Raw genomic sequence first — 22,344 nt, forward strand, 5'->3', positions numbered from 1 at the left:
TGAGCTGCTAGAAATTATGAGCTCTCTGCTCAAGTGGAAGAGGAGGGACCACACTGCAGGGAAGGGAAAAATGCTGGTTGTCATAATTCCTGCTCTAGTTCTGTCCCTCATGGTGGTTTAGCACTTCACAACATCAGGCTGAGACCAAAAGAAGCTTCTCTTCTTGTTAATTCCAGCCCTCTAGGATAAGCATCACCAGCTAGTAAACTAAGGAAGATGTCGATTTTTAAAAATCCATAAGCAAGTCTTCTTCCTTGATGTACTACTTGTGGTATCAGCAAACCCTAAAATTGTCCATGTGCAGCATTAAAGGAAAATAGTAAATATATTAGATTAGTAGATATAGTGTGTTTCATCACATGGCAGTAAGCTGCTCTAGCAATGATAGCAAAATTAATTGTAACAAAATAAGACTTCCTGTTGTTTATTAGATATTGTAAGAATGAAATGTACAGTATACAAAATTAATATCAAAAATGTTCACATGATTGATTTTAACAACACATTTTTCTTTGGATTTACTGCAGACAAATAACTTCCAAAGAAAGTCTATTGAGATCTATTAACCCCTACAGATCTCAAGTGTATCACTGTATGCTATCTATGATTTTAATCTACAAAACAAAAGCTATTGAATTTTTGCTTAATCTCAGTGGCATTTGTTAAAGAACAGAATAGTAACATTAGCTTAGAGAAGAAAAAAATCAGTTCATTACCAAAAGAATTTAATTTTTCAAGTTCATAAAAAACTGCTTGTGAAATTTCAAACCTTACAATTGTACATTTTGAATTTCAAGCACTTACCATAAGAAGTTGCATCTACTATACAGGTGACAAAGATTTTCAATTTTGTTTTTCTTTGAGGCAGATATATAATCCTCATTTTCTTTTTCCTAATGAACTTTCAGATCTTTAAAATTAGTGTTAAACAGTGTTCATTCTCCTAAAGAGACAATTTAAGTATGGTTCATTTCATAAGATGAAAGTTTTCATTTAAATTATGTCTATACCAAGGAATGTAAAATGGTTTTCATTTTTTAAATCTGTGTATTTTCAGTTTATGCCATATTGTGTAGCAGAAAGATAAAGTGACTAATGGCTAATCTAGATAGCCTAAGGACAGCAGATCTGTTCTATCAACACATGCTTGCCATGATGCTTTTCACTACAATATAAAATACACTAGAAAAACTGAAATTATTCCCAGGGAATATTACACACGTTTATCAGTATGAATAATCTTTCCCTGACTAAAAAAAAAATAAAAAATCCTAAATTAAATTTGTTATATATGCTCTACTTAGCAACAGGAATATGATTTAAACTGAAAATTCTTCTCATGTTGTCCAAAGAATTTTTCTTAATAATAACCTACTTGCACAATTACAATCCTTTCAAAACAGTGACCTGCTGCCAGGTAAGTTGGACAATGATGTAAAGCTGGAATGGGGGCTTGACAAAGGGTGGATTAGCCCTCCAGAACAAAACAGATGGTGTTCTTTCTCTTTAGATGTCACCAATGTAAATCACCTTTTATGTTGGCACGTATCACAAGAACCCTTAAAACAATCCCTGTGAATGAAAATGAAGACAAATCACAATACAAATGATGCAAAGCGACTTTTCAGATATTTAGGAGAGTCAAAATGTACTTGTGGTCTTTTGCAGTAAACTGGTGAGAATCAGAGGATTGGCTATTACATTTTTAATAGACAAACTAATATAAAATTATGCTGCGAACAGCTGGGCTTGCTGTTTTCTTCCTTTTTTTTTTTTTAAGACCATTGGCAAGAGCAATCTGTGGGCTCCTGGATGGAGTAGCTGACCCAGGTGGAGTTGCTGGTGCAGTAGAGCTGCACAGTCCTCCTCTGCAGCCCCAGCTCCCTGCAGCACTTGCAGAACCTGGCGTAGGTGTTGATGTTGTAGTTGTAAATGCTGGCGGACGGGCACTTGCCGTCACACGACACGATGTTCACCTGGCAACACACAGACAGCAGCACATGCAGCAGGCAGCAGAGTCAGGGGCTCTCAGGGAACACTGAAGACATTAGGCACCCAAATCCAATAGCAAAGCAGTGAAAAATGTGGATTTATTTCCTCTACCCCGTTATGAAATCCCACAACATCTGAAAATGCACTGAAGTGCACTGCCCAGAAAGGTCTCAATGTTAATATTGCTGATGTTGGTGACTTTACTGTCCATTTCAGTGCTTTATTTTAATAGACACAAAGAAGCAATTTCAATTTTGAATTTTAGAGTATTCATAACATCCTTGGCTTGAACACAGCATCGAATGCTCTATCCACAACTCCCTACAGTATTCATTTCAGTGGTACACTGATGCAGTGTTGCTATACTGGGTATCAGCAAGGAGAAATAAAAGAACCAATCCTTTGGAAAGCTGAGGGGAATTACTACTAATGATACCAAATGTGTAATATAGACTGTAAGACAAATAGGCTTAAGAAACTGATAATTTTTTTCAAATTTAATAGTTAGGATTTGTGTTTCTGTTCAATGAAACACTGAGAATAAATTTCCTGGCTGCTCAACAGCTTGCTCTACTAAATGTACTCTTGGAGTCATTTTAGAGGCTACAGCTGTTTCCCTACTCTCTTTTATTACAGTTTTCCAGGAGCTGTTACACATCTCACACGAGACGTCTGTCTGCACCCTCGCTGCTGCTCTCAGCCTCACTGCTCAGCAGGACATGCTTGGTGTCCTGCAGCACTAAATCCTTTGATAGACACACAGATAGTGCCTCATTCTTCCTTCACATTTTACAGGAATGCTCATGCTGCTGCCTAAAAAAAGCTTTGGGAACCAGGATTCCTTTCTTCATGAAGCAGGCATTTAAACACCATCCCTGAGCAGATGACAAATTACACACATCTGCAGCCATTTCAGCTGTAGGATCTCAGGGCAAGGTTCAGTTGTAATAGTTAATTTGTATTGAATAATTGCAGAATAGGGTGAAATGAGACTAAATCAGCATGCACCTAAGTACACACAAAAATAAGTAATAGCCTCCTTTTTTTCATTATTGAGAAGATAATAGAGAATGTAGGGAAGCATTAAAGCAGCTCTGTAAAACACCAAAGCCTCTGCAACAGAGATACAGACAGTGGCCTTGTGGAGTCTGAGTTTCCTTCCTTCTTTTTAATATCTCATATTTTTTCACTTCTATTAAAAGAAATTGAGCACAATTCTACTTACTGGTGTGTTACTCCTGCAGTCGTTCTTGCGGATGGTCATCCTAACAGTCACCTTCTTACAGAATTTACCATCTTCCTTACCTGCAAAATGGGCACAGATTTAAAAATATCAGCTCAAGTTTCTACCATTTCAGAGGCAAGAACTCTCCTGACCATTTAATGGGTTCAAGAGACACAAAGAAGAAAATACCCAGCACATCACTGCACATACAAAACTTTGGTGAAGTGACATTAGCTGTACATTGAATCACTTTTTAAATTATTTCATTTGTTAAAACATCTGTTTAGTAACAGCTATAAAAGGCTTATTCTTCACTCAAAAGCCTTTTATGAGTGAGTCCATGGTCTTCAAATACTTTTTATAAAACTGATCAAACTCTCCTGTGAGAAGACTCATTAATTAATTTAATTTCTTAATGATACCAAATGGCATCATTATCAAAATATAAATTTGTTAATAAAGTGCATTTTCCATGAAATAAATACAACAAACTTTAATAGCAGCACTCGCATTCCAGTGGTATAAACAAAATGTTAAATAAATACATAACAGAACCTGATGAATAACAGGGCTTCAGGAGGATTTAAGTTTCTGTATGTTTTTATTAAATCAAAGAACACCAGTGAACAAACGAAATATTTTATTTTCATTAACATTATTTCTACAATTTTTCACATAGAAGTATGTACAAGGCACACAGATCAAGTAAAAGAGATCACAAAAATCCTGAAATTAAATGAGGAGTTAAATTTAATTTAACAAGGGAACACCAAACATTGGAAGAAAACAAAATGTTCAGTGTAAAACTCAGTTGTAAGAGAACAGGAAGAGCAGTATCTTCTGAGATGATCCTCTCTGTGCTGGTAAATGACATCATGTTGCAGATCTGTAAGAGAATGAACAGCCCATTCCATTAGGAGAGTTTCCATTGTTTCACACCAGATTTTACACACCATGATGCAGTCCCCAATGACTCTCCCCTTACAGAGCTGCATCTTCTCTGAGCCAAGAAATCCAAAGATGTTGACAAAAGGGGAATACTGTTAGCTCCAGAAAAGCAAGGGCAATAAAGGATTCATTGGGTTGAATACCCAATATGGAATGTGACACAATTTGGTTACATCGTGATGCACAATGTCCTGTTCCCTGCTCTAATCACTGTGAAACTATTAATACTGCTTCTTGGAGGAACAGTTTGTAAATGTTGTTTGTTTGAGGGGTTTTATTTAGATTTTTTTTGTTTGGGGGTCTTCTTGGGTTTTTTTTTTTTTTGGTTTTTTTTGGTTTTTTGGGGTTTTTTTTAACTATATAAGCCTGGTTACTCTTTCTAGACTAGCAGAGTTTTCTACAACATGACAGAAAGGACAGCAATAAATCTTCTTGGAAACAAATAAAAACCTATAGACAGAAGAGTCTGGCTACTGCTTGACTGTCACTGAATTATGCTTGCTTAGGAAAAAAAGACAAATGAAGAAAAAAATAAATTGTTTTTTAAAAACTCCAACTCACCGTTATTTCATGTTTTTCATGGTTCTTTTCATGGTTCTTTCTTCTTTTACATTATACATGGTGTGTAGGGTGGAGAATTCAGTGCAGCTGTGACTATGACTTCATCCAGGCTATGGTGAAAGTACATCATATCTCATACAAAATAAATATATAATGTATTTCCATGCATGTATTTTAACATCCAATGCTTTTTAAATGAGCTTTACAACAAATATATGCTTACATGAAGAACCTTACAAAACATGGGAGCATTTTATATGTGTCATAATATAAAGAGATTCTTTAGCATCATCTGTATGGTTGAAAACCCTTGATTAATTTTTGAATTGAGTCCTAACACTGTGGTCAATTAAAGTGACAGCAATTTGAAAGAGGAATACATATTTTGATTTAGTAGTCTTGGAGTCATAAGTGTAGTTTAATGTAGGATATATCACTCAGTGGTATACAACATTACAGTCAACATAATTTCTCTTGCAGAAATTTGGACTGTTGTTTTCACAAAATAAATGCCAAAACAAGCATGCTACAATTCAAAGAATTAACATGCTTTATGAAAAAGAACAAAGATAATCTCCAATTTTCATGGACTAAACACAGGCTTGCTGTTTTCAGCATATTGTCCTAACTATGGATGGGAAAACAATTACTTCTACTGCACATGGCACTGGAAGCAAAACTGTATGACACAATCTACAAAAATGTGGTTTTAACAAGCAAAGCAATTAGTCTCTATGTTCTAGTGCACTGTAAACATGATGGAATTAGTTTACCCTTTTAAACACAGCAATTTTACACATGCAGCAAGCTAAAGACTATGCAAGTGCTTTCTACCAACAGTACATTGTTGGCTGACAACAATGCACTGCCCACACAGTGCAAAGTGAAAAACAAACCAGAACAGGAGCCACTCTGAACAACCAGGGGCAGTTGTGCTACACTGCAGCTTTGGCAATAATTGGGTAACAAGAGGTCTGGCAATCCTATCAGGGAGTACATTGTTGGAAATCAACAATGGTGCTGTTTGGGTTTTACTTATTTCAGGAGAAGGTACCTGTGTGACAGCCAACATAGGCTGTAGGAGTGACTGGGCTAACAAGGAATGGGAGCACTGACACTGAAGAACCTGGTAAGAATATTGCACAGTGAACAGAGCACGTGTTACAGAGGATTTCTGGCAGTAGGAAAACATCTGGGAATTACTAGATTTTGGAAAACAATTCAGCATTAAAAATTCTGTATATTACAGGATCACAGAATGGCTGAGGCTGGAAGAGACCTCTGGAGTCACCTGCTCCTGCTTCCCTGCTCAGGAAGGGTTCCTGGCTCCAGCACCTAGGTACCATGAACAGGCATTACTCACACTGCTAAACCTCCTGTGCAAACCAGGAGGAACCTGGCCTAATGTGTATACCCAAGCCAATCTGGTATCCTGACTTCAGTATGTCCTTTGGGGTTACAACAGAGAAACAGTGGAATTTCCTCTCTAGGTTTTGATGGAGCTCCTGGCTCTTAATTTTCAAGACCAATTAAAACTGAAAATAAAAATCACAATTGTTTCTAATGGCAAAGTACTTCAAAAGAAAACAAAACATTGACAATCCTGCTCATTAAACATCTCACACAACTACCACTGACTGACAGCCCTCATGGCAGATTTAGCTGGGGTCAGAATGAGCTACATGATTCACAGAGGCTCTGTGTTGTGCACTAACAGATGTGAAATCAAAACTCCAGGAATGCACTTGTAAAGGCATCTCAGAAGGCACTGGGTTCTTCAAGGGTTTAATTTTACTTTGTGAGGCATGCCCCAGGTTAATTTACTTTTGTCTTCAACAATTTAGGAGCGTGGTTATAATCTTTCTCTAAGCATAGCAGCAAGATCTGCCCTGTTGAAAAGTAGCTTAATGCATGTTTAACTGTCTTACAGATTTGTTCAGAACCTGGTTTATCTGGCTGCTGGGGCTGACTGAAGGGCAGTGTCTGATAATCAAATAATGATCTCAGAGTGCCTATGGAGAATTTGCCACAGAACTAGACAGGACAAACATCTGAAACACAGGACCATCAGAGGGAAAAAAACTTATATATTATAATTCCCTCATGATAGGAGTAGAGGAAAAAAAAAACATAAAAAACCCAAACAGATAAATCTTTCACTGTTTCAATAAACTTCTTACTACAAAAAGAAATACAAGTCAGAAGCACCAAAAGGCACCTCCCAGCTGGCAGCACACACCCACTGCAGTGAGTGTGCACATGGGACCAGGGCAGGGAGTCAGGGCTGTGCAAGCTCCATCCCCCCAGCAGGAATCACCTGTGCTTTCTCCAGCTCTCTCCCACACCTTCAGGTCAATACTTCAGCCACTTATGCAAATTCAATCAGATTTTTTCATTTTTAAATATTATTATACTGTCCAGTATAAAAATCTCCTTTTCAGTTGCTTCTAAAGGTATCAACTTCAGCCTAAGGGCTTCATGAAATCAGCCAAAATGTTTCAGTTTTGTACTAATGTGTTAAGAAACAAAATTATTTCTATTAAGACATAGTATCATTCATACCTATCCTGTAGAGAATTTTTATTCTGGTTTTTCTTTTCTTTTTTTTTTTTTTTCAAGAATATCTATTAGCTCTCAGAGATAATCAGGAAAAGGGGAATTTTTAAATAGTAGAATCTTTTAAAAGACACTGCCTGAAGGTTTCTTAACTGGCTATTAATTACTATAGTAATTATTTACAAAATTAACTTACAAACCACATAGATCAATCTTCATTTTTACAAAATATGAAGATCTTAGTGTAGATGATACAGTTTCAAGATGCTTTCTAAAACACAGCACCTTTTATTTTACTAAATGCAGTACCTAAAATTTTAAGTTTTATACAAGAACTACAAAATACTTGAGGTAGGAAATTCAGTGACGTGACCAGCTACAGTCACTATCAGTGGAGTAAATGTTCCCAGGTTAAAGTGTTTTCTTTTGATTTAACTCAACTATTTTCAGTGTTATTAACATGAGTAAATCTGGGAAAAGCACAGCCTTTGAGATGTGAATCAAGCTTTCATATGGGACATAATTCACTTTATTCTTAAGGCAACAGATCAGAGAAACTTGTGAGGCAGGAATTGTCAATAATCACTTACATGTTTTGCAGCATCCTTCTAAGAATGGCACAACATAGCCTCCAACCTGACCAAGAGACAAAATAAAGAGGAAAAACTTGATTTTTTTCAAGCATTCATTCCCATGTATCTGCACTATTAAAAATATCTTTCAGATTCTGCATCATTGTTCAGGCAAATGCAACACTGGTGAATGGATGAAGGATTGAAACTGAGATGGTTCTGAAGAAAAATCACTGCTATTTGTGAGGAAGAACTACAGCCACTCAGTTCTTTCTCTGCTTGTGTAACATCATCTACCAAGGAAAATATCTTTCTATCCACATGCAAATGTAGAATTACAGAGACCAGAAGGGAATTCTCCTTGCTTCCATTTCCTGGCACTTAGTGTAATCTCATTTTGAAAATTCAAACAGAACTTCTGACCTTGCTCCAAAACTAGTTCATAAAACTTCATGTGTCACTGTAGAAAAGTTGCTCCTGATTTTCAGACAATCTTGCCTTCTTCTCAATATTTTTGTTCATTTGCTGAATCACATTGCTATAGGAAAATGTTAGAAAGGGGAGATCCAGCCCTGAGAAGCATCCAAGTTCAGAGAGCTGGATGAAGACCAGTTTAATATTACAAACCCTGATTAAAAAAAATAAATTCTAAAAATCAGAAGAGGTGTGTCCAGCTGTGTAACTCAGCAGCCTGGGGGCACAGTAATCTGATGTGTTTATACCTTTTATCTTTAAATGCCTGGGAAAAAAAATGCACTACAAAAATTAATAATTTATCCCTTCTTGAGGTAAAAGCATATTTTGTCAGAATTAAATCTTTTCATGCAAAAATAAATCACATCTGGAATGCAAACAGTGTCTTGTAGCCTTACCTTCACACATTCAGTTTCATTAAAGGGTGGGCAGCCAACTGCAGAGGAAACCAGAACTGGTCCTATTGCTGTGTTGGTGCATTCATATCTGATGCAGTTTGAAATCCAAACAGCACCAGGCTGTCAAAAGTTTTAAAACAGAAACCTTCTCAGCAAAAACAGCATTTCAAATATGAATTAAATAATTTCATTGAATGAGTTCTTACTTGAATCAACAATAATACAGCAAAATATAATTAGGATGCATATTCAAGTTCTGTTTAAGTACTGCATTTGAAAATCCATTAAAAATGTCTAATGCTAAGCAGGTTCTAAAATACCTGAGTTGATGATAATTCTCTCATATATATCAGAATCCTTTAATTTTTGTTGACAGTTATATGGCTGACTCTCCAAGAAATTAATGCTGTGTACATACAAAACTATTCCTAGTATTTGGCCAAATAAAGATCTTTCCTGCACATTTTGTATGGCAAGATATGTCAAGTATTTAATAATTTCTGTTTACATCTAAATATTTTGAGGGAATAAAACATGCAAACTCACCTTAAAACTGGTAATTGTGCCATTGCTGAAAGTGTGGAGACAAGACAAGTTCCTGCAGCTTCCACAGCAAGTTGTTAAATCTTTTGGAGGCTGATAGACTTGGTTCTGCCAAAAGTAAATAGATAATTCCTTGTATGAGACCATCTTGCAGTTCAATGTTTTATTGCTGTAACATGCAGATACCAAACAGGTACCTGATTTTAGGGATATTTTTAAAATAACTTTCAAAGCTACATAGCTTACATTTGCACACATTGCATACTCTTGAGGCTTTTATAAAATACCTTTTATCTTAATTGAAGTAAGAGGGGGGGAGTTCCAAATTTGAGAGAATTAACTTGTCTTTCCACTATTTTCCAATGTGATAGCTTGCTTCAAGAACCACTGAAATTTTAGCTTTTTACCCATTAAACATCAAGTAATTACAATATTAGAAAACAAAGGTATAATATTCACATAGTAATGTATCTTACCTTGTAAAAAGATAATGTAACATTTGCTTATTTTCTAAAGCTGTTTTCACCACATTTAGAATTATTCACATTCTGATTCCTATTCAGCTAATGTCTGCCAGGAATTTGTACCAGTTTGCACAAAATGCAGCTGAAGCTCTGCAGGGATGCAAGGAGGCAGCATGCCATTAATCCAAGGAGGCATTCACTTTATACTTTAGTTTGTGCAAGATTTATGCAACAGACAAAACAGTGGAGGGAGGGAGAGTTTTATAAACTTCCAGCAGAATTGTGGTAGCACATCATTAGAGGGAGATCTCCCAATTACTCTTTCCAGCTTGCTCTGTGACTGTCACCTGCACAACAAAACCCATCACAAAGCAACCCAGGCCACCAGACACAACACACAGGTCTAAATTGCTGAATTTCTTACAGCTTTGCACTTGGCAGGGCAGTCAATGGAAGATGTGTTTATTTGGTAGTATTTAGTGGAGGGATCAATCAGGTTTGTACAATGGGAAATGTGGCAAATGCCATCTGCACTGTGCTCCACGATTCTCTGCCCAGGAAGCAGCACACCTCTCTCATTACTCAGGCAAACTTTGTCTCTCACTGCAAGAAAACACAACAGCATCCTCAGGACAATCAGATTGGCATCAAAACTCCACTAAAAAAAACATTTCAAACAGTAAAACAGGAAAAGCTACTCAATCTATTTTAGAATTATGGGCCATGTTTTCAAACAACTCATTAATTGTAATCTAATGTTTCACTGCAGTCACCAAATCTTTTCAAATATAGCTATGTATGAAATCTAATTAAGTATGCAATATTCTACTAGCTGCACCCAAGTGACAGTGCAGGCTTCTTTAACTGTTTTATTTTGGAAGTTTACTTCAGGATAAGATATGTAGAAATGTCTATTTCTCCCCACTAATTACAGATGACACAGAAGAGAATTAGCACTATTTGTGAATTAAAAAAACTAATCCTATCCTCTTCATTGTTGTGTTGAAAGTGAATGCCCTGATTTTTAATTCCTTGAAAAGCTATTTATTTTGAATTATTTTCTGACTTACCACATTTGTACTTCACACAGTTACAGACATTTTCTGTACTGTTCTGAAACAGTTCGTCTATCTGAAGCTTCTGCCCCTACAAGTATAAAAACAGGAAAAAAAAATATACATGAAACAAAAGTGGGTTTTCTTATTTATATTATCTTTTTCTTTTAAACTACTTTCCTTCAGAATCTGGGTAGCAGTATCTCTTGAAGGCTTTGCTTAGTCAGCAGCCTGAGTGCATGATATATGTTAACATATTCACAAAAGCAAATAATATTAACAGTGATGATTGAAAGCAATTGGTTCAACACTTTAAACTCAAAATTTTATCCTGAGTTATCCTGCATGAATGAAAGCAGTCCTATTCTACCAATATACTTGGGCAGAAAATGGTAATAAAAAACTCTGAAAAATATCAGAATTGTAGAGTCATTTTATTCTGCAAGATATTTATATGTAGGTGGCTTCTTAAAACTGTTTATATCTTACCCAAAAGTAATTTTTTTAAAAAGAGGTGATGATGTGTCATTTAATATTTCACTGATATAACTCTTATTCAGATACTGATAAATAGATTGATTAAGAAATTAATAAAAGAATAGGGACAAGATAAATTTCATACCAGTTTGCACTGAGGTTTGGGGATTGTTTCGCATGCACATTCTGAAACAAAACACAACATCAGAAGCAGCAGTTTAGCAATTTATATGCCATTTGCTTACAAGACAGAATAAAAATTCTAGATATAAGAGTCAGCAAACCCAATATGGTAACTCTTACAACACTTTCAGGATGGTAAATAACCTAGTTTGGACAAATTGTACAGGATGAGAAAAGCAGAACAGGCAGATTAGGAAGTTGTATAGCATGAAAGGACTTTTCTGTGTTGGCTCATGAGGAAGTCACAAGGGTGCAGTTGGCTGAAACCATGTTTAAACCAAAGTGCTGTCATCCCTGATTGCTCAGGCAGCTGGAGTGAGAATCTGCTTTTACCACAAGTGCGGAAGGGGCAGCACCGCTCCGGGCTCCACACCTCCACCAGGGACATGCCCAGCATGCATCTGAATTCAGGACAACGATGCATTTCACAGACTGAAATCAAAGGAAAGAAAGCACAAGAAATGCAATGGTGGCATTTTTGGATGAGTGGAAGTATTAATCAAGATACAGTAATTGGCTTGCAATAAATACATTTAGATAACACCTTAGTTTACAAGGCAAATAGTAAAAAAATTTACTGTTAGCTATCCATAACAGCATGGAGTACACAATACTCTAGGCAAGTATTTAAATAATTCTAATTATCTAGAATTTGAGGTCTGAAACTAGTTGCTTATCTCCATGATATAGATATCAGAAAATGTTTTATACACCTTAAGTCATAAAAGTAAAGATCATTTGTTCAGGACTAGAGATGACAGCTTGCTTATACAGCAAGTGGAGCTAGATCTCTAATCCACCACTTTGAACATCTACACCATAAAATTTCCCATGTTCTCTGTTATTTAAAATATAAAAATCAAGTCAAACTTACTGCACTGGTATGTAGGGCAACACCTGTCAGTAGTGTTGCCATCCACAATGAGAACTTCTCCTTCTTGACATTTGGGAATTTGATCTGAGCAAGCCCCACATGCTGCAGAAAGCAATTATTTAAATCTAAAACATTGGAAGAAATTTTACTACCGCCATGAAAATTTGCTCTAAGTCCCAGACTCATATAAAAGTGGGCAGATGTGCTCTACATTCACAGTTTATAGACCCTATAAAAAAGGCAAATCTTCAGTGCAGATTGCCCCTTTTTCCTTTTCTCCCCTGCTATAAAGAATTCATTATTTTTTTCTTGGCAAAACATTATTTTCCCCTCCTTCTCCTATTTTGTTGCTACGTCTTCTCTCCTACTAAGCCATGCTCTTGTTTTTCCAGGAATCTTTGATTCTCAGTCAGATGCATCCCCTGGATCCCAGTGTTATCCTCCCCCTTCAACAGATCACAACAGGAACTTTTCAATATATACAGTGCAGAGACTCATTTTATCAAAAAAAAGGGGACTCTGCAAACAGTGAAAAGAGCCAAATACTGCCCATTGCTAACACATGATCAAAACAATCTGATTACTGTAAATAACAGAATTGTAATTTACATTTCCAATTAACACTCATTTTTTTGCATGTGGAAGGGCCAGATATCTGTATAAAAATAAACTCTATAGCACCTCATTATGAGATGATTATCAAACAGAAAACAATTGCATGATAAGATTGGAGCCCATATACTAATGGCAAAGGTGCTATTTTATTACTGAATTACGTCATTAAAGGCTAAACTCCAAAAGAACTGAATAAATACACATAATACTCTAATGTGGCATATTTGTCATCAATTAAGATGGGCCATAGCTGAGACAGCAGGATACAGGGAATAAAAGCTTCAGCCTTCTTTCAGATAAAATATTTGTGCATCTAATTCACAGACTGCATAGGCACAATCTCAAAACCATCACTCCTTGACTTGAGCAAAGAACACAATTCAGTGGCACAAAGCTGTTCTGTGACTCTTGATGCTTGTCATCACTTATATTTTAGAAAATTAATGCCGATTTTTTAAACCACTTTCAAGCATTACTCTGTTGGAGACCTGAAGGAAATAGGACTCTTAATTGGCAAGACAATAATAGACATAATTGCATATGCAAAACCACACCCATAACTCAGCCACTGAGGCTACTGTACCACATATGTAGGAAATGCAGCAGGTATTCTCCACCCGAGCAGCAATTAGTGTCTGATCATCTTGACAGCTTGGCATCTGCTCCAGTGGTTCACATTTTTCTGGATCACATTCTGAAAGAAGGGCAACAGATATATTCCTTTAGATGAAGCTCAGCATTCCTCCTTGTTGTGCTTTGTTATCCCAAGAAAAGGCACTGCAGAGTAAAGTACAAGAGTTCTCCTACTGCCTTAGGAAAACTTTTACCTTGCATCCCAAGACCTTGCCTGATGATTAAACACAAGATTTCATCACATCTGCTCAAACTGAGGCACAGACCAACCCTGAGCTATAGACAAGAGTGAATTTTGTAAATGGCCATTCTAGCAATGGTATCTGCACTACCCTTACCCTTCTCAGCTGATCTATTTAATTTATTGAAAATCTTTTACAGAGAGCACTATTTTACCTTTCAGAAGAAACCTACCACAAACGTAGCTGGGACAACAGGATTCTTCACTGTAGTAGGTGACCAACTTTTCCAAGCTGCTACACTCAGGGATTAGCAGTTCACAGAGACTCTGATTACAAACTGTCACACAAAGGGACAAAAAAAAGAACAAGCACCTTCTAAACTGTGCATTTATAAGGTGATTAGAACAGTGGCAAGCAGTCTTTGCAGTTAGATATCCCAAATTATGAAAAATACAGTGGAACAGCAAAAATCTCCCATGAGGCAGAATTCAGAAGTGCTTATCATTTGCAACATGGAGGCAATGTTGAACAAGAGCTGAGTTCTTGTGAGAATTAAAAAAACTAAACCCCCTCTGGAAAACTCACTGCAACACCATACCATGTGGTCAAGACATGAAAATTGCTTGCAATTTCTTTTTGACTCTTTCTAAGCTAAGCAAGAACTAAATGGGGGAAAAAAAGGGTTTCTATCAATTTTTTACTGCTCACTTTATAAATTAGATAAACAATCATTTGATTACATTTTCCTGAGTTATCCACATAATTTGTTTGTATTTAGATATTAAAAATAAAGCAGTAATCTCTAAACTTGAGGGAAAAACAATTCATATTCAAATAAACACCGCATTATTTCAGTCCTCCTCCTATCCTCCACCTCCACCCCAAAACCTATTGGATATTGAGCCAGTTTCTACGGTTTTCTACATCATCTGTAAATCCAAAGCAATTTCCATTTTCTTCAAAAGTAGCACATGGACCAGAAAAGCAAACCTCAGAGAAAGGACACCTGCATATTCCAGTGGGCAGTGCTCACAGCCATGAAGGAATACTTACTACAGATCTTCTGAGGACAGCATGTCTGATCATCAGGAACAAGCAAGGCCACTTCTGCAAATCTCTGACACTCCAGATTGTGGATCTCTGAACAGCTGTGCTCCACTGGAATAATGGTCTCACTGTCAACACACTTCTGCATACAGCAGCCACTCAAAGAAGTGCTCCAGATCTCACCCACAGCATGAGGTGCTCCTGAGCTGTCTGTACAAGCTAGAGCAGGGCAACAGAAAACAGAAACAATTCCTTTTAAATTCCAATTTTGATCACCACTTTTTCCATAGTGGATGTGGGTCTCTGAAGCATAAAAATCTGAATCATAAAAAGAGTTTTAAAGGCTTGATTATGCCCATCACCCTACAAAAAAGTGAATGAGGAGATAGTCTGTGACTGAGTTTGTACAGCAAAGCATGGCACTCAACACTTTCCAGAAAATCCCAACCTCCAGTTTGTTTGGTGTCTCCACTGCAAGTCACTTTAAATCCCAACCCAATCCTTAATTTTAAAAGTAGTTATCTGGAAAGAAGTTACTTCAGTATTTGACAAATGTCAAAACAATTATTAATTTTCAGTGCTTTAGTAGTCTGATTTATCAAACTGAATCTTGAAGGTTGATGTTGTTAGGGAGAATTGGTCCATTATTTGGTGTGGTGAGGCAAAATTGCAATGAAAATAAACACAAATGCTGGCAGGACACACACGTGTATTATTCAAAATGTGTAATTAACTGCTGTTTCATGTCATTTGAATGCCATTGAGTGTCAAAAGGTTGGACCCTTGGCAAAGGGCTTGGGTGAAAAGGAGGCCAAGACTAAAACACAGTAATTGAATAAACTTAAGCATCCTCCAGCTGAGAGAAAGTGAGCAAAACTGTGCATCACAAAGACATCCCCTGCTTGCTCACCTGCACAGTGAATGTTCACTGAACATCTAGAATCCTCAAATGAATGACATACTCAGAACTCACACAACCAAACCAGAACTCAACTTATGAGTAATGAAGTATCTGACCACCAACTTGCAGATAATAAAGAAGAAAATCACATCCAAATATACCACATTTTTCTTCAGGAATACAGACAGCAGTGTGAGTCCGGTGAAGGATGGTCCCTGCGGCACAGACACAGCCTTCTGTCAGCACTGAGCAGGAGTCTGAGCCCAGAGCAGCAGCCTCCTTACTCTGACAGCTCTCTGGAACCTCACAGGCAGCTATGCAAGGCTGGTAGGAGAAGTTTTCAGAGCAGGGGAAGGCTAGGAAGGGAATAAAAAAAAAATCAGGCACTGTTCAAGTTGTAATCCCATGAGGCAACACCTAAGAGAGCACGTCACTGTCTTCTTGCCAGCCAACACAAACCAGTTACCTATATAGCAAATTTGAACATAAGGAGTTTGCAAGAACTTCTCTTCTTCTTGCAATAACATTCTCATTATGCTTCAGTTTGCATTTTGGCAGCAGAGGTATCAAACCATGCAACAGTGTTGATACAAATCATAGAGTGTTCTGAATAACTTGCAGTAGCCAAAGAAAGTGCATTTCTGTGGTATAAAAAGTGTGATGGGTCCCTTCATGATGGCTAGAAGACATATTTACAGCTACATTTTGTAAGAGCTCATTTTAACAGTTATTTGCTAATAAAATCCATACAAACTGAAGAATTAAAAATAAAAACGGGCTCAAAACCACAGACCTTCTTATGTTATCACTGAAGAGGGCTTTTCCTAGGTGATCAAGAACAGCATAAGGAGATGCTGTGATCCAGCTACAGATCTCATTTTAGCGTTGCTATGGGAGAATTCTGCTGCCAGGATGCCCCAAAATCTCAGGTTTTACCCCTTACACTCCATCTAATCTCAAAGGTGTTTCACTTCTCCCATCCCTTCTCCAAAGGCACAGCTTTCTGCAGCAGCATCAGAGTACATGAGGACTCAAGAAGCATTGGTATTTTCAACTTTTAACTACTCTTAAATTAGGCAGATTTTGTCTCTGTGAACACTAGAGGAAGGCAAACATGCAGGATACTTACGGCAGTAATCAGAGCTCCTCCACTCTATGCAAATATTGAATTTGTTGCACATTGCCACATAGGCAGCTAGTGAAACACATGGATTTCGTATGTACTCAGTGTCTCGAGCCCATATATCACAGAATTGCTCAGGTGGAATCTAACAAAGGCAAAAAAAGAAGAGATGGCATCTTCAGAGAGGCTATGCTAGGTAGGAAAACCTGACTTTTAAAAATATCCTCTACAAAGAAGTCAGGAGTTCTTGGTTCATGGCAAACCTTCATTAGTGTAGAGAGATATTCTGCTAGTATTTAAAAGTAAGACTTTCTGAACACTGACATGATTATACTCTTTAGTTTCAGTTCTTATAAGTGTTAAGGTAAGAGGCAATAGAGTTTTTCTAGTAGAAGGCACATTTTGCTCCTTCTTACCTCTATGTTTTTAGCTACTTTTGGTCTCCTCTTCATCAAAATTAGCTACAGACAAAAGGTCAAATGGTAAATGTACTCATATCACCACAAATAATTTATTTGCACACCAGGAGTTTATTATTTGCTTCAGGCTTGCTCTGAAGGGTCTGTTCTGCCCTGTCACATCTCCAAGCTGTGACTCTGCCTCTAGAGCCTTTGAGAATGCAGGTTCTCAGATTACCTATTGCAATTTGGGACTTGTTAAATTACTGAAGGCTTAAGGATTAATTAGATCCTAAAACTATTTTCTTTTACATTTTTCTGCCTCTCATCAATACAGCTGAATTATCTGTGACTGGTTAATGAATTATGTGGCATTTAAAAACTAACAGAGGGGAAACTCTGAAAGTTGCTTTTTGCAACTCTCCTACAAAGCTGCCATACTCTTCAATTACTTTTTCCTTGCTACTATAAGCACACACAAAATACACATCTCATTCAACAGATATGGTTACATGTAGCCTCACAATAGTGAAATTACTAAGCACAAAAAATTATATCTGAACTGCAGCTCTCTCAAAAGCAAGCTTTGGAATAGTTAACATACATAAGGGTGACAGCTGCTGAAGGTCTGGTTCAACACCATTCTTAAGCACTCTGAGCAGTCCATGACTGAGCAATTAGTTTCCTGATGCCTGTCTTCTCCAACATACTTCAATGTGTCTGGCACTTGCCAGCTGTCTATAAAAGTAGAGGGTGAACTTCTCTGGCTTAAAACTGTCCTGTTGGGTAGCATCAAGTCATTTTCCAAGCTTCTATCACAAAAACCTGTGAATTAGAAGGGAGGAGAAAAAAAAAAAAAAAAAAAGGAAAAGAAAAAGAAAAAAAAAGCAGGTTAACACACATTAAATATATTTGAAGTAGCATATTCAAGAAAGTAAACAGCTTTTCAAAATCTTGTACAACACAACAATATCACAACCTACAACAGATATAAAAAGTCTTTGCTAGGATCAAAATAAGCAAAATTCAGAAAGATGAAGGAAAGCAAAAGTAAAGATGCATCTCTGAATGTAAATCTACTGAACATCAAAGAGCTGCTCCAAGAGCCCAGCTAAGAAACTGGAAGTTTGCTCCTCAGCTGCACAAACACTAAACAAAAATGCATTTTAAAAAAGATTGCAAAGCACCTCCATGTGTAGCCACAAATTAAAACTGTAAACATTATCAGAAAAGGGAAAAACAATAAAGTGCAAGGATGCTTATCTGATACCAGAAGGCAGCATCAAAATTTTATTTCTGTTTTAACTATGATAGTCAGCAATTTTGAAACACTTTGGAGCAAAAGGAGCAACACAACATGGACAGTGACAGTGGTCTGTAAAGGACACTGAAGCATTGCTGTAGTCTCCTCAGAATATGCTTTAAAAACCAGCAGATAGAAAAAAGCAGAATGTTGGATCACACCCCCATTCTTTTTTCCTAATCAGTTTCTGAGACTTTTGCATCAGGCTTCTAGAATGTTTTCTTCTGTCATCTCCACAAGCACAATCCTAATTCTTTATCTGTTCAAAAAAGTGTTTGTGGATTCCACCCCTTTCTAAAGAACTGGTCTGCTTTACCATTTTTAGCAATTCCTGATAAAAATCAGTGATACAACAACAGGCATTCAGACAGTAAAACAGTTTTCCAAAGTCTTTCTGACTGAACCTTTTGAGTCTGTATTTGCAGCACAGATAGGAAGTGTGTGATGGCTCTGAAAGACTTCAAAGGATTGCTGTCATGTCAGGGACATCTTTTCTCACTTCTCTTACACATTGACAAGGAGATTTAAAACAGCAAAACTAAAACTTCACTTCTTTTTTGGTTTTTTTGTTTTTTTTTTTTGTTTTTTTTTTTAGGATCTGGTTGTAACTAGAACTGACTTAAAATGCTTTGAATCTTTTCCAGCAGTTTTGCTATAGAGATGTCCATGTTCCCCCTCACCTCCCACCCCAGTTCTTCACCAGCTGCCACATTTGCCCAATCCTTGCACTGTAAAAGACACTTATGTTTCTGAATCCTTCCAAAGGGTGCTTGTGCTACAAATCTGTAATGGTCTTTTCAGTTTTAGCATTCCCTGAAGCTGAGAAATCAAGAACTTCCAATACTGCAGTTCGGCTAAAAGATAGCTGAGCACGTATGCTGCTAGTATTTGCACTAACACAGGAAGCACAGAAAGGAGTTTAGGCTGGACTAATTCACCCTGAAAAGATGCAGTACAATGAGCTCATTTGAGGCAGGCTCTGTGAGTGGCACCAGGCAGCCCTGGGCAGGCAGATTTGTGCAGGGAACCTCCCAGGCAGAGGTGAACAGCAGAAATACACAGCACATTCCCTGAAGAAGCTGGACTTGCAACACCATCCACAGAAGTGTGCTGACATCTAGTCAAAAAGCCTTGTAAAATAGAAATGTAATGTTCCAAATCCTCCCTTCCACAGTAATCAAACAGGCAAAGGCAAAAGCAGTTCTCTGGATAACTTGAATCAGGCCTATTATAAATACCCACTGTCTTTATTGTCTTGTTTCTCTTTGATCTAATTACAATAACAATTAGCCCAACAGAATGAGAACGATACTGAAAACAGAAGTTAGAGCAAATAAGAGATAATAATCAAATTTCAAAAGGGTGTGAATTCAAACTCTCTTTGTGAGAAGCACATTTCTGTCAGCAGGACTAGAAACTGGACTGAGCTATTCCTGGTATTTGATATTGAGCTACAGGCATTTGCCCTTTCTGAAATTGGAAAGATATTCACTGTAATTATATGATCTCCTTAATCCTGATTTCCAGCTCCAATTTACAGCATAAATTTACAGATAAATTTATAGATGCAGCTACCACAGTGGGGATTTACATGAGCAAATACATTCTTGCAAAAGCTGTAACTCCACCAGGTTATTCAAGGCTCTACTTCTTTTAGAAAAAAAGAAAGCAGGGGAAATTATTGAAATGATTGAACAGACCTAATACAAATATATGTTAGTGCAACATAATTCATTCCCCCTAAAGTATTTTGTCCAAAATTAAAGTCTAGATTAGTCTCCAAAGTTGACATTTCCTGGGAATTCTGACCTTTAGAAACTGAAAATAGCACATACCACTTCCTATCAGATAGCTATCAAACACTAAATCTGTAAATTACTGTATTTGAAATTATTTATTTGGGTTTGGTAACTACAATCATACCTGTGGTTCAGAACAGAAGCAATATTGTGGGCAAAGAGTGATAAGAGGAATAAATACCAAACAAAATTTCAACTATAAACAATATTAGTAATAGATTAATTTTAATAGCTTCTTAAAATTTGCAGTGATCTGCAATAAATTTTTGGGACAGACCCTGCAATAAGTAGTTTATATAATTAGGAAAATGTGTCTCCCTAGCAAAGCATCTGAAAGCCTTTATTTCTTGCTCTACTCTAAACTTACCACAGAGTCCCAAAGCTCCTGGCTCTCTGGTTCTATTCAACTCAATAATCATCACACCTGTGTTGTGAAACCACTGAATTCTGGTTTTTGTTGGAGTCTCAATTGCATATTTGAAGCCTGAATCTTCAACTTTGTATCCATATTTTCTAACAGTAGGCCAAGCAGTTCTTGAATTCACTGTTATCTAAAAGACACACAGAAGAGAGGTTGATTGTCAGGTAGAACTAAGGACAGATTTTGACAACTTAGGTATCTAAGTCCTAAGTAATTTCAGAAAAAGTCAGGCTTTCCTCCATAAAGGTAATACAGGTACCAAAGGTACTAAAACATTTGTGCCTTGCTCTGAGACTTACCTGGTGAACTGTCCTTGGATCACAGTTTGGCTCTTGGAATTCACCAGGAGAAATACACGTCATTACAAAATTGGAACAACAAATCATATAATCTATGGTGTTCTACTCTATTCCTCAGTCTCCACATGAGGAAGCAGCTGACTGCAAAAATAGGGTGTTACCTGAAGAAAAATAAAACCCTCAAAATACTTACTTTTCTGCTTAAACGATTGATAATGATTTGGTTTGATATGTAAGTTATGTTCAACATTGCCAGGCACAAAGAAGTTGAGTTTGAATTATTCTGTGGAGAAAGTAAAGACACAAGATAGCCATAATGTGCAAAATCTGAATATATTAGTTTCCTGCTGGTTTTAGGTACTGGGACATTAAGGATTTTTGGGGATTATACTATTAAGAGAGGAAAACCACTGTTGATTGCAGTTTCAAGACAAGACAAGACAGAGTTTATTTGGATAAACAAACAAAAGACTATTATTTCACTGCTTTCAGCAATTGTGCTATATCATACAATCTTGGAATTAAAACAGAAGAACAGGTTTTCAGGGAAAAATACTAGGACTAGCTGTTTGGACAAAAAACCACAAACTACATATCTGAAGGTCAGCAAGAGTGAGACTGAGAATGATGAATCTGAATGACATGTACAGCACAGAAGTAATGGGTCAGGAATAAATGCATACTCCCTGAGTTACATAAGGGTGACTAAAACAGAAAATAGTGAATATAAAGTATTATTATGCTCTTGCCTTTCAGATACATCTTATTATCAGTAACAGACACCTTTTGTTAGCTGATAAATGTTAGTTACCATTCTACAGTCAAGGACATGGATGATTATAGTTTCATCTGGAGTTTGACTAACAATGTAGGATGCTTCTTTGAATAAAGCCAAATGATTTCCATCATAGGTTACAATGCTCAGATCAGAGAAAATGGTGCAACGACCTAAGGGAAAAAAATAAAGTAAATTCATTTTCTAAATTATTTTAGAATTCTGGCAAATCTTACAAAATATGAAGACAAACTGAAATTATAAAATAAAATAAACAAAAATAAATATAAAATGAACCAGCTTACTAAGAGGTTTCATATTTTCATATTTGGTACTAGTGCATCTTTGTAAATGGAGAGCAGAATCAAATCCTGCATGCTTTCAGAGGTACAACCTGCAGACCTCTGCAACCAGTTGTTCCCTTACAGTTTTTGCCAACAAAGGTTTGCAATTTTTAGAAACATTAAACTAAAAAAACTATGAGTGACAGCAGATCATGCCAGATCCACAGTTCCCCTGAAGTCTT

The 22,344-nt window shown here is 36.8% G+C and overlaps 1 protein-coding gene across 6 annotated transcripts in view; it reads right to left on the reverse strand.

Annotated features, from left to right (window-relative positions):
- Positions 1 to 541: 541 nt before the first annotated feature.
- The window catches only part of OTOG (otogelin), an 89,299-nt gene continuing 67,496 nt past the window's right edge, over positions 542 to 22,344 (reverse strand). For 4 of the 6 annotated variants that reach the window (XM_079309605.1, XM_079309603.1, XM_079309606.1 and 1 more), the window contains 19 exons: positions 21,855 to 21,991; positions 21,237 to 21,326; positions 20,691 to 20,874; positions 17,826 to 18,046; positions 16,830 to 16,968; positions 15,862 to 16,056; positions 14,806 to 15,018; positions 13,985 to 14,089; positions 13,521 to 13,631; positions 12,323 to 12,424; positions 11,782 to 11,880; positions 11,411 to 11,451; positions 10,804 to 10,879; positions 10,158 to 10,336; positions 9,273 to 9,377; positions 8,727 to 8,846; positions 7,873 to 7,918; positions 3,218 to 3,297; positions 542 to 1,976 (listed from right to left, as the gene is read on the reverse strand). In XM_079309605.1, the coding sequence (XP_079165731.1) occupies positions 1,776 to 1,976; positions 3,218 to 3,297; positions 7,873 to 7,918; positions 8,727 to 8,846; positions 9,273 to 9,377; positions 10,158 to 10,336; positions 10,804 to 10,879; positions 11,411 to 11,451; positions 11,782 to 11,880; positions 12,323 to 12,424; positions 13,521 to 13,631; positions 13,985 to 14,089; positions 14,806 to 15,018; positions 15,862 to 16,056; positions 16,830 to 16,968; positions 17,826 to 18,046; positions 20,691 to 20,874; positions 21,237 to 21,326; positions 21,855 to 21,991 (2,444 nt within the window). In that variant the 3' untranslated portion in view covers positions 542 to 1,775. Of the gene's footprint in view, positions 1,977 to 3,217; positions 3,298 to 4,061; positions 4,104 to 4,726; positions 4,837 to 7,872; positions 7,919 to 8,726; positions 8,847 to 9,272; positions 9,378 to 10,157; positions 10,337 to 10,803; positions 10,880 to 11,410; positions 11,452 to 11,781; positions 11,881 to 12,322; positions 12,425 to 13,520; positions 13,632 to 13,984; positions 14,090 to 14,805; positions 15,019 to 15,861; positions 16,057 to 16,829; positions 16,969 to 17,825; positions 18,047 to 20,690; positions 20,875 to 21,236; positions 21,327 to 21,854; positions 21,992 to 22,344 lie in introns of those variants that run through there. The other 2 variants (XM_079309604.1, XR_013774709.1) reach the window with 2 other exon arrangements.

This window comes from Erithacus rubecula (genome assembly GCF_903797595.1).
Source record: "Erithacus rubecula genome assembly, chromosome: 6".
Taxonomy (NCBI): domain Eukaryota; kingdom Metazoa; phylum Chordata; class Aves; order Passeriformes; family Muscicapidae; genus Erithacus; species Erithacus rubecula.